Raw genomic sequence first — 12,500 nt, 5'->3', positions numbered from 1 at the left:
GAGTCTACACCTGTTAATGAATGGATGAGTCTACACCATTAATGAATGGATGAGTCTACACCTGTTAATGAATGGATGAGTCTATACCTGTTAATGAATGGATGAGTCTATACCTGTTAATGAATGGATGAGTCTATACCTGTTAATGAATGGATGAATCTACACCTGTTAATGAAGGAAGAGTGTTGGGGGGAGGAGGAGGGTGGGGGGAGGTGGAGGTAGATGGTGGGAAGGAGGAGGAAGAGGAGGGTGGGGGAGTAAGAGGGTGGGGAGGAGGAAGAGGAAGATGGTGGGGAGGAGGAGGAGGGTGGGGGGAGGAGGAGGAGGGTGGGGGGAGGAGGAGGAGGAGTATAGAGGCCTCTGCTAGCCGGTGCTCTATTACACAGCTGTGTGGTGGAGAGCCTCTCTTCTCCTGCACACCTTCTTCAATGGGGTTGACACGGTTCTTCATTTGTTCTTTCATCCCTCTATTTGCATCTATTTTAGTTCATTGTGACATAAGCATTAAAATGTCTCGAGTACGATTTATAATGCCTAGTGTAGCATTAAAATGTCTCACTGACAGCATTTGTCATTCTGGGCCTCCAGAGACTAAATTATTCTTTGACATTGTGATTAATATGTATGATATAGGTTTAAAGGGGCCTATATATTGTAATTTACATTAGTACTACAAAACGCTTTTTGGTGTGATTAGTGATGTCAAATCAGTGTCTGCGATTAAACATGTGGAACAAAGACAGAGGTGTGTGTGTCCTACATGGTGCGGGTCCTTAAACGCGTGTGTGTCCTACATGGTGCGGGTCCTTTAAAGGTGTGTGTGTCCTACATGGTGCGGGTCCTTTAGAGGTCGTGAGAATGCTGAGCGGTAGAGAGGTTCCTCCGATTCTGCACAGCACAGACTTTGTTAATAATAGAAGCTGAAATTTCGCTTGCAATTATTCCAGCTGACTCATCAGTGTCAGGTTTTGTTTTCACGTGTGTGCATGTGGCATTAGTGATCACACATTAGTGAACACACATTAGTGAACACACTGGCGCACATATGTGACAAATGACAGCAGAGTGCTGAACATTTTCAGTGAGAAAATAAAAATGAAAACCACTACACACTGAGTGAGACTAAGCATCAATATTCATCTCTACGCAAATGTTTCTCACCACACTAATGAGCTGGGCCAATGAGACCATCAGTTGCACTGTCACCAGTTCTGAACCATTGGTTGCTGGACGAATCAGTTTATTGTAGTGGGCGGGATTTAGGAGATGCTCCACCAATCGCTCCTCTGTGTCAGCTCCTTGGCTACCTATAAGAGGAATGGATAGCATAGCTTAGATATAACAATCAGATCTTGATTGAATGACAAGGCCCAGTTTCAAAGATAGCAAAGAAATAACAGTGCAGTGTATATCACTATCCTCATTTACCCTTAGCCCAGAGACAGCGCTGCCACATACGTAGAAGACTCATATGATATACAACCAAGAGATGGAACTAGGCCAAACAAAACATTTGATTTGTCAGGATCAACACTAGAGACACCTCAGAGTTTTGCCAGTTGGCTAGGCTAATCAATGGCATTACAATGATTAAAGTGAACAATTAAATGAGCACTTTAAAAAGTTGTATTATTTTATATGACATAAAGTATAAGTATTTATTTTCAATAAGTATTTAACAATATCTTTTCCTTGTGTTTTCTTGTGTCATAGCTACAATTTTCCAAGATGGGTATTTTATAGATTTAAAGAGGTCAGAGATGTAGATGTGGAGATGTAGCTGTAGAGATGTAGCTGTAAAGATGTTGATGTAGAGATGTAGATGTAAAGTTGTAGATGTAGAGATGTAGCTGTAGAGGTGTAGGTGTAAAGATGTAGATGTAGCTGTAAAGATGTAGATGTAGAGATGTAGCTGTAAATATGTAGATGTAAAGATGTAGCTGTAGAGATGTAGAGATGTAGATGTAAAGATGTAGCTATAGACATGTAGATGTAGATATGTAGCTGTAAAGATGTAAATGTAGAAATGTAGCTGTAGAGATGTAGCTGTAAAGATTCAGATGTTGAGATGTAGATGTAGCTATTGAGATGTAGCTGTAAAGATGTAGATGTAGAGATGTAGCTGTAGAGATGTAGCTGTAAAGATGCAGATGTAGAGATGTAGATGTATCTGTAGAGATGTAGATGTAGAGATATAGCTGTAAAGATGTAGATGTAGAGATGTAGATGTAGAGATGTAGCTGTAAAAATGTAGATGTAGAGATGTAGCTGTAAAGATGTAGATGTAGAGATGTAGATGTAGAGATGTAGCTGTAGAGATGCAGATGTAGAGATGTAGATGTAGAGATGTAGCTGTAAAGATGTAGATGTAGCTGTAGAGCTGTAGCTGTAAAGATGTAGATGTAGAGATGTAGATGTAGATATGTAGCTGTAAAGATGTAAATGTAGAAATGTAGCTGTAGAGATGTAGCTGTAAAGATTCAGATGTTGAGATGTAGATGTAGCTATTGAGATGTAGCTGTAAAGATGTAGATGTAGAGATGTAGCTGTAGAGATGTAGCTGTAAAGATGCAGATGTAGAGATGTAGATGTATCTGTAGAGATGTAGATGTAGAGGTGTAGGTGTAAAGATGTAGATGTAGCTGTAAAGATGTAGATGTAGAGATGTAGCTGTAAATATGTAGATGTAAAGATGTAGCTGTAGAGATGTAGATGTAAAGATGTAGCTATAGACATGTAGATGTAGATATGTAGCTGTAAAGATGTAAATGTAGAAATGTAGCTGTAGAGATGTAGCTGTAAAGATGTAGATGTAGAGATGTAGCTGTAGAGATGTAGCTGTAAAGATGCAGATGTAGAGATGTAGATGTATCTGTAGAGATGTAGATGTAGAGATATAGCTGTAAAGATGTAGATGTAGAGATGTAGATGTAGAGATGTAGCTGTAAAAATGTAGATGTAGAGATGTAGCTGTAAAGATGTAGATGTAGAGATGTAGATGTAGAGATGTAGCTGTAGAGATGTAGCTGTAAAGATGCAGATGTAGAGATGTAGATGTATCTGTAGAGATGTAGATGTAGAGATATAGCTGTAAAGATGTAGATGTAGAGATGTAGCTGTAAAAATGTAGATGTAGAGATGTAGCTGTAAAGATGTAGATGTAGAGATGTAGATGTAGAGATGTAGCTGTAGAGATGCAGATGTAGAGATGTAGATGTAGAGATGTAGCTGTAGAGATGTAGATGTAGCTGTAGAGATGTAGCTGTAAAGATGTAGATGTAGAGATGTAGCTGTAAAGATGTAGATGTAGAGATGTAGATGTAGAGATGTAGCTGTAGAGATGTAGATGTAGCTGTAGAGATGTAGCTGTAAAGATGTAGATGTAGAGATGTAGCTATAGCGATGTAGCTATAGAGATGTAGATGTAGAGAGAGGTCAGTTATGCTCAGTCAGAAATGCTGTAATGGTTCCTGATATCTTTGGTTATTTTCAGGTATTCAGACTAAACAAGAAAACTCTCACAGACAGTCAGTCTATAGCAGGTATCACCAAATGGCGGACCGCGGTCCGGATCCGGACCCGAACGCCGTCCTGTCCGGACCCAATCACATTCCTGATTAACTGGATACGGACCCAAATGCCAAAAAAATTTTAACGGGAGACTATATTTTAAAACGGAGAATTTATTTTCAGACGAGTGTTACGTTCACCACCCATTTGAGTGTTACGTTCAACCCCCCCCCCCGCTCAACAACTTTCGTTCGCCACCGCGAACCCGGACCTAAGGTCTGAGCTATCTGCCAAAAATGGACCGCGGAAAGATTTAATTGATTACCCCTGGTCTATAGTAACACCTCTTGTTCTGTATTGCATTGTATCTTGTATCTCGTATCCTGTATTGGCCATGGTGTAGGTTCAGTCATGCACACTCAGCAGGCGGATTTTCAGCACTGCGGACAGCACCACTTTTCTGGCTCTGCTTCAGCACCATGGCTAGTAGCATCATTGACTCCAGACTACTGTGGTACACCTGATGCTAATTCCCCAACAATGAGTTCATTAAAGCGATTCAACAGTCTGGAACTACACGTGTTGTTAAAAACAACAGCAGTGTCTAACTTTGCTCCCCAACCTTCTTTGCACTCAGCATATCCCAGCCAAGGATATTTTGGGAGGCAGATTTTTTGTGGATCTACACAAGCACTGTCTTCATTCTTCTCTCCTCCTCCTATCTCCCATCCTCCTGTCTCCTCTGTTCCTGTCTCCTCCCTGCCTATCTCCTCCTCCCATCTCTCCTCCTATCTTTTCCTGTCCTATCTCTCCTCCTCCTATCTCCTCTTTTCCTCTCTTCTCTCGCTATCAATCTTCATCCCTTTTTTCTCCTTGCTCTTTTGCACCACCCTGCTTCTCTCTCTCCTTCCCCCCCCCTCTCTCTCTCTCTGTCTCTCCTTCCCCCTCTCTCTCTGTCTCCCTCTCTCTCTCTCTTGCTCTCTGTTCAGCGGACAGGAATGATGGCTTTACACAGCAGATCAATAAAGGCGCTAATCATGCACCATAAACTCTAGCCCCTCTGCCTGTTGTAGTGCTGCCATCCTCCACCTCTCTAACCTCCCCTGATCTCGTCTCTCCTCGTCCCGCTTCCTGGGGATCTATGGGGCTACACTCAACATTTATACTGCAGCCACTGGTGTGCCCCCACATTCAGCATTACTGGGAGGGATGGAGGATATCATGTAAATGTATGGTGTATATATGTGTGTGTGTGTGTGTGTGTGTGTGGGTCAGTGTGTCCATGTCCACTAATCAATATCAATTCACTATATTGTACCTAAGAATGGTGTGGCTGTGTACATATGGATCTGTGTATCACTGTGTCTGCACATGCACAGTTATGAGAGTGTGGTCACCCACAAACATAGAACTGTAGAGTAACTGTACACAATCAGACCACAACCAGATCACAACAGAGTCCACAATCAGACCACAACCAGATCACAACAGACTCCTCAATCAGACCACTACCAAATCACAACAGAGTCCACAATCAGACCACAACCTGATCACAACAGACTCCTCAATCAGACCACTACCAAATCACAACAGAGTCCACAATCAGACCACAACCAGATCACAACAGCAGTGTCACACTCCTCCCTCTGCACACTGGGCTGTAAACACACTACTGCTCTCTCTGTCCACACCGCTGCTCTCCCTGTCCACACTGCTGTAATGTTTCCATCTGGCTCTGATTCTCAGAGAAAACTGTCATTTCATGTCAAATTTATATTCAACCACTGTTTCCTATCAGAAGGTTTCAGTAAAAGATGCTGAATGCTCTCATAGACATATATGCACATATGCAGCTACAATCACACCATGTTCTATCAGAACAGAAGAAAATACCAACACACAATTGCTGAGATTTTATAATGGCTGCAGATAAGAGTGCCATGTACACTTGTTTGAGAACGGATGTCTGAGTAAGAACTCTGTCTAAGGATGTATGAGTAAACATGTATGAGTAAACAAGTGTGAGTAAACATGTCTGAGTAAACATGTGTGCATAAACGAGTAAACATGTGTGAGTAAACATGTCTGAGTAAATGTGTGCGTAAACGAGTAAACATGTGTGAGTAAACGTGTGAGTAAACAAGTGTGAGTAAACAAGTGTGAGTAAACATGTGTGAGTAAACATGTGTGAGTAAACAAGCGTGAGTAAACAAGCGTGAGTAAACATGTGTGAGTAAACAAGTGTGAGTAAACATGTGTGAGTAAACAAGTGTGAGTAAACATGTGTGAGTAAACATGTGAGTAAACAAGTGTGAGTAAACAACTGTGAGTAAACATGTGTGAGTAAACATGTCTGAGTAAACATGTGTGCGTAAACGAGTAAACATGTGTGAGTAAACGTGTGAGTAAACAAGCGTGAGTAAACATGTGTGAGTAAACATGTCTGAGTAAACGTGTGCGTAAACGAGTAAACATGTGTGAGTAAACGTGTGAGTAAACAAGCGTGAGTAAACATGTGTGAGTAAACAAGTGTGAGTAAACATGTGTGAGTAAACATGTGTGAGTAAACAAGCGTGAGTAAACATGTGTGAGTAAACAAGTGTGAGTAAACATGTGTGAGTAAACAAGTGTGAGTAAACATGTGTGAGTAAACGTGTGAGTAAACAAGTGTGAGTAAACATGTGTGACTAAACAAGTGTGAGTAAATGTGTGAGTAAATTCATGCTGGAACGTGCACTGTATGTCTGAGCCAAATGTGCCCATGCTGCTGTGCTTTCAGCAGACTCGGTTCTAGATCTCGGTTCGGTTCTAGACTGTGATCTCTTGTACAACACTACAAGTAATGCGTTAAATATACCGCACTGATGAAATCATTGCTTTGTCATTGGCCCGGTCTCGGTGATGCTGGAGTCGGTCCGGTTATCACGCCTCTGCTTTCATTCAATAACAACCACATTAGAGATTTGAGAGGAAACGTCCCTTTAAACGCAGTTCTGCGTGGACACTGAAGAACAAATGCTCCCTCATAACCACAATGACCAATAGATCTCCATTAACCTCACGAGACACCACGGCCTTATGAGGACGTGTTTCATGGGGCCCTCAGGAGGACCACGGTGATGGTGCAGAGGATGGAGGCACAGCGGCTCCACCCGACCCGTCCGGTATTCATGGGAACGCGACCGTCCTTCCTCTGCAAAACCGTTTCAGCTCTCTAAAAGCACTATAAAAGGTTTTAGATCGATAGCACTTTGGTGCTGTTTTATTTTCTGCAGGGTGCTCGCACCCCCGTCTGCTGCATCTGCTTCTGAACGCTCGCGTGTGCGTAGTCAATACGCGCCTCAGATTAACGGAGTCGTCTGGAAAGGCGTTGGCCTTGCAGGAGTTGGCAGGGACGGTTTCGCTTGTCTGAGCCTGTCGCAGGAGAACCGGAGACGCTCTTTACAAGTCTGTTCTGCACTGCAGCACTACAAGGACATAAGAGTGAGTGGAAGGGAACAGTGCAGTTCCCTAACCCTAGTTCCTTAACCCTAGTTCCCTAACCCTAACCCTAACCCTAGTTCCCTAACCCTAACTCTGTGGAGGAAGCATAACCTTTACTGTCTGTAGTTCATGTGTTCTTAATGAGGGTTACCACATAAGTCTAAACCATGCAAATGTCTACAAAAGGTACTGCAAAAATCCCACAATCTCCTCTGCAGTATAATCCTCTCTCTCGTTCTCTCTCTCTCCTCACATACACAGTGAGAATGTGAAAGGAAAAGTGTGTGCATGTGTGTGTGTGTGTGTGTGTGAATTGTGTGTGTGCTGATATTTGCCCTGATGTCTTTGTCCTGATGTCCCTGTGCTGATGTGCCTGTGCTAATGTCTGTGTTCTGATGTCTCTGTGCTAATGTCTTTGTTCTGATATGTCTGTGCTAATGTCTCTGTCCTGATGTCTCCGTCATGATGTCTTTGTGCTGATGTCCCTGTGCTGATGTCTGTGTCCTGATGTCTGTGTTGATGTCCATGTGCTAATGTCTTTGTCCCGATGTGCCTGTGCTGATGTCTTTGTCCTGATGTGCCTGTGCTATGTCTCTGTCCTGATGTCTCTGTGCTGGTGTGCTACCAGTAATGTCCTCACATGTTCTGAAATAATCGCTGATTGCAGCATTAAATATGACGTTTTAAACATTACCAATAGGCCTGTGCTATTATCATCAACCATTAACTCATCACTGCCAACAAAGTCTTATTTCTTGCATAGAGTGACTTCCTGCTGTCGGTCATACAGCTGTAATAATTATCAATATACTGACGATGGACAGGATACAGATTAGGATTTGTGACCCACTATTCTAAGAGAATGTGAAAATGTTAAAGCGAACCATAGAAATACCCATTCTGTGATCACCCTCAGATCCAGTATGCAGTATATCAGGATATATCTGTGCAGTGGTGTTGCATAGGGGCAAAGTGGTGAGGACATGTCCTTTCCTTCAGGACGTCCCTGCTGTGTCATTACGTAAGAGAGAGAAGAGGGGAGCAGGCCTATGGGAGAGGTGTGTGTGTGTGTGTGTGTGTGTGTGTGTGTGTGTGTGTGTGTGTGAGTGTGAGTGTGAGTGTGAGTGTGAGTGTGTGTGTGTGTGTGTGTGTGTGTGTACACATACGCACTGAGGTGTACATAATAGATGCCAAATATAGAATAGAAGGTGCCCTACCGCCCCCTTCAGAAAACACCATCTCAACATTCATCTCTCAGAAAGCAAGAATGTCTTTATAAAACTGTGTCGGGATTAAAAACACAAGAAAGATTCCATATGTGCATTCCTCTCTGTGAAGAATAATGCAACATCTCACTGGTGTCCATCTGCATCACTCGCGCTTCTGTAACCCGATCAGTTTGATCTAAAAGAACAAGCCCTTTGCTGTACAGGGGTGGATGGGTTCAGGCTCTCACTCCTACATCACTCCCATATTACTTTCAGTGTAGTTACTGAATAATTCACAGTGATTACAGAATAATGTGCCTTAAGATAAAACAACTGCATAATTAGCCTGGCTTTTAAGGAGCTTACCATGAGTGGTGTTTAAGGGTCTGACCCGTGTATCTTAAGCACATTCAGATTGTCATACACACAGGTGAACCTGGTCAGATAACTCAGGGTGGCCCGTGTGGTATGAGGCGATGAACAGGTATCAACTGGAAAACCAATTCGCTGTGTTACTCCTGGGCGGCGGAACCACAGTCCAACTAGAGCGTTCCTGAAACTGAACCTCTTCAAGGGAAGGAGGTTGAACCAGAACATGCCCCCCAACACTGCTGCACCCCCCCCCCCAATACACAGTAAACAGAGTGATACAGTAAAGAGTGAGATTGTCCATTCTGCTACCAGCTATTGGAGTGCCATAACAGGAAAGAGGGACAGGGAGTGTCCAGACTGTGAGTGTGGGGGAAAATCACTGTGTAGGTTTAGTCAGTATGAATGTGCATCTGCTTTGGACACTTCAGGACATGGAGATACACAGACATGCAGACACAGACACACCGACATGCAGACACACAGTCATGCAGACACAGACACACAGACATGCAGACACAGACACACCGACATGCAGACACACAGTCATGCAGACACACAAACACACATACATGGCTGATTACTGCTGAGCACACTGCAACATGCATGTTCTTCCCAGTACATGTCTGCGCTTCCTTTGCCAACAAGGCAGGTTTCACGTGAGGCTTCACGTGAGGTTTCACGTGAGCCCCTTGTGCTTCACACATCTGCTGAATGGAAATGTTGTGAGGGCCCTTTCCTTCACATGGAAGACAAAACAATGTGTGTGGAGTTTTATACATTCATCTATGCTTCCAACATCTGATGTAATCCAAAAGAAATGAACGAACAGACTTCTTGGAATGAGCAGTTGAACGACTACTACTGCCTGGGAAAGAGTTCAGTTCATATTAATTAATTTATTTTTTATTAAAATAGAGATTAATGGTGTTTAATTTTTGGTGAATGACACAAGAATGAACTGAAGCACTGAACCTGTAGACTGTAGTGTTTCTGAGCCAAGCATCCCCCACATAAACCTGCACGCCTTCAGCCAACAGCACAATCTCTGCAGATGCTACGTCAGGTGTTTACATCCTCCTCACATCCTCCATTAATGGGCATGATGGGGAAGAGAGGAGTGACAATGTGGTGGCCCGGGGCCGGTGACCTCACCTCATCACCTCCCCTCACCTCATCACCTCACCTCATCACCTCCCCTCACTTCATCACCTCCCCTCACCTCATCACCTCCCCTCACTTCATCTACTCCCCTCACCTCATCACCTCCCCTCACCTCAAACACTCCCCTCACTTCATCATCTCCCCTCACCTCATCACCTCCCCTCACCTCATCACCTCCCCTCACCTCATCACCTCCCCTCACTTCATCACCTCCCCTCACCTCATCACCTCCCCTCACCTCAAACACTCCCCTCACCTCATCACCTCCCCTCACCTCATCACCTCCCCTCACTTCATCTACTCCCCTCACCTCATCACCTCCCCTCACTTCATCTACTCCCCTCACTTCATATACTCCCCTCACCTCATCACCTCCCCTCACCTCATCTACTCCCCTCACTTCATCACCTCCCCTCACCTCAAACACTCCCCTCACTTCATCTACTCCCCTCACTTCATCACCTCCCCTCACCTCAAACACTCCCCTCACTTCATCTACTCCCCTCACTTCATCTACTCCCCTCACCTCATCACCTCCCCTCACCTCATCTACTCCCCTCACCTCATCACCTCCACCGCTCTTTCACTTTTTCATAGTCAGAGTTTAATTAGCTGAATTAGCCTTTTGGACTGCTGCACACAAAGGGAACCTAATACGACTTTTACAGCTCCACTGTGTGTGTGTGTGTGTGTGTGTGTGTGTGTGTGTGTGTGTGTGTGTGTGTGTGTGTGTGTGTGTGTGTGTGTGTGTGTGTGTGTGTGAAAGAGAAAGGGAGAGAAAGAGAGAGGGAGGAAGAGAGGAGACAGAGAGACAAAGAGAGAGAGACAGAGAGAGAAAGGAGAGACAGACAAAGGAGAGACAGAGAGAGAGAGAAAGGAGAGACAGGGAGAGAGGAGAATGTATTTGTATTCATTTTATGTATTCACTCAGTTTCCAATCAGTGTTACTTCACATGCCTGCGTATATACACACCTACATATACTTACACACGTGCCTGCGTATTCACACACCTACATATACTTACACACGTGGATGCGTATACACACACCTATATATACTTACACACGTGCCTGCGAATACACACACCTACATATACGCACAAACACACGCGCACGCCTACACAAGCATAATATACCCCCACATTCACGGATACTCAATTAAGTCCACCAGATGTCAAAGGTACAACTGCTACTAACTTTTGCTTTCAATTACTCATTTAACGAGATAATAGATGTGTGTTTTCGTGGCAGTGACAGCGGTTGGTCGACGGCTCTCATCAACTTGATCATCTTCTAGAATCATCCAGACGTGTTGTGCCTCGCCGCTCTGAATTTGGGCTTCTTCCGCAGAATAAGAAATAATCACTGCGTCTGTCACATCTCTCTCGATAGCTCATAGCAAGCACTATATTAACAGCCTATAATCACAGAAGCAACGGCGCAGGGCAACATGAGATCCAATAAATACTTTTTATCTAGGACAACATGGTGATAGCATCAAATACACTGCACGGTGGTACATTGTGACAATGCATTTAATATAACAGTATTTTTGCCTCTCCGTCACCTAGAAGAAAAACAAGCATTTTTATCATTTCTATACGTATTTCCGTAACATAATTACACGAGTCGTTCGGTGATGCCGGGTAATGCGTGAACACCACACGATTCAAGGCGTAAATCAATGGCACGCCGACGCGTATCCTCCTCGCGGCGCCCTATAAATAAAAGACAGCGAACTTACTTTCCGTAATGGCGAGTAAGAAGCACAGCAGTGTCCAGGGAGCCATGGCAGCTCAGAACGGACATGGGTGGATGAAGAGCGCTCGTCCGGAGTGTCTCCACCAGCGCGTATAGGCGGGGGGGGGGACTTGGACGCGAACGCCTACAGACGCGCGTAGTGCAGTATTCTTCTCCTTCCTGTCCTTTACGCAGGGGGTTGACGTCTGTCTTTACGCCGACTCTCTCGCGCCGGTGACGGTACCGTTTCCTGCGACGAGGGAGCGTGAAGTGCCTCGCGAGCGTGCAGGTAGTCGGAGGTGTAGTGGTCCTGCAGCGCGAGGAGACGGAAGGACGTCGCGAGACGCGGCTCAGATTTGCGCTACCAGTTTCAGTCTAGGCAAGGTCATTTTAAAAAGTTTGCCAGCTTGGATTAAATTAGTCTACATTTCTGACACAACACTTATTATATCGAGTAATACTAATAAATGTAATAGTAAATTCAGTGAACTCGCATCAATTGTCCTCTAAAAGTACCGTTAACGCGCTCGTATAATTACCATTCCTGTTATACAACATGCTGGTACATCGCTCTATTCCTGTAAAGGAAACGCAGCCGTCATTTTTTGGCACGTGGCGACGAGAGGTTGCGCAGTTTTTGTGGCGATGGATGTTTTCTCCAGCAGTCAGTGTCACTGCATTCACTGTCAGTGACGGGAGCTTAAGGCGTCACGAGTGTCGGTGTGACGTTCCCTGTTCTCGCCTCTCGGTTCAGCGTCTCTCGTTGTGTATTAGAACCGCGTGCTCACTGTTCCGTGAATAGCCGTCGCTTCCGGAGAGATGATGGGGGGTCTTCCCAAGCTCTCTCTCTCTCTTTCTCTCTCTCTCTCTCTCTCTCTCTCTCTCTCTCTCTTATAGATAAGCTCAGGTGTATTGTGGACTGAACAGAGATTGATGTGAAGTGGGTTAGGAGCAGGACAAGAAGTCAGGTGTCACACACGATTACATACATCTTCTTTTCCTCTTCTTGCACTCGTCTACAGCTGT

The 12,500-nt window shown here is 44.4% G+C and overlaps 1 protein-coding gene across 1 annotated transcript in view; it reads right to left on the bottom strand.

Moving 5' to 3' along the window:
* The window catches only part of chrnb2 (cholinergic receptor, nicotinic, beta 2), a 21,188-nt gene extending 8,890 nt beyond the window's left edge, over positions 1-12,298 (bottom strand). Inside the window, exons 1-2 of the mRNA XM_076970882.1 lie at positions 11,479-12,298; positions 1,162-1,307 (exon numbers count right to left, since the gene is read on the bottom strand). Coding sequence (XP_076826997.1) covers positions 1,162-1,307; positions 11,479-11,524 — 192 coding nt within the window. The 5' untranslated portion in view covers positions 11,525-12,298. The remainder of the gene's footprint in view (positions 1-1,161; positions 1,308-11,478) is intronic.
* Positions 12,299-12,500: the final 202 nt, after the last annotated feature.

This window comes from Brachyhypopomus gauderio, chromosome 13 (assembly GCF_052324685.1).
Source record: "Brachyhypopomus gauderio isolate BG-103 chromosome 13, BGAUD_0.2, whole genome shotgun sequence".
NCBI classification, from domain to species: domain Eukaryota; kingdom Metazoa; phylum Chordata; class Actinopteri; order Gymnotiformes; family Hypopomidae; genus Brachyhypopomus; species Brachyhypopomus gauderio.
Note: the sequence above shows the minus strand (reverse complement) of the source record. Positions and strands in the feature narration are given on the sequence as shown.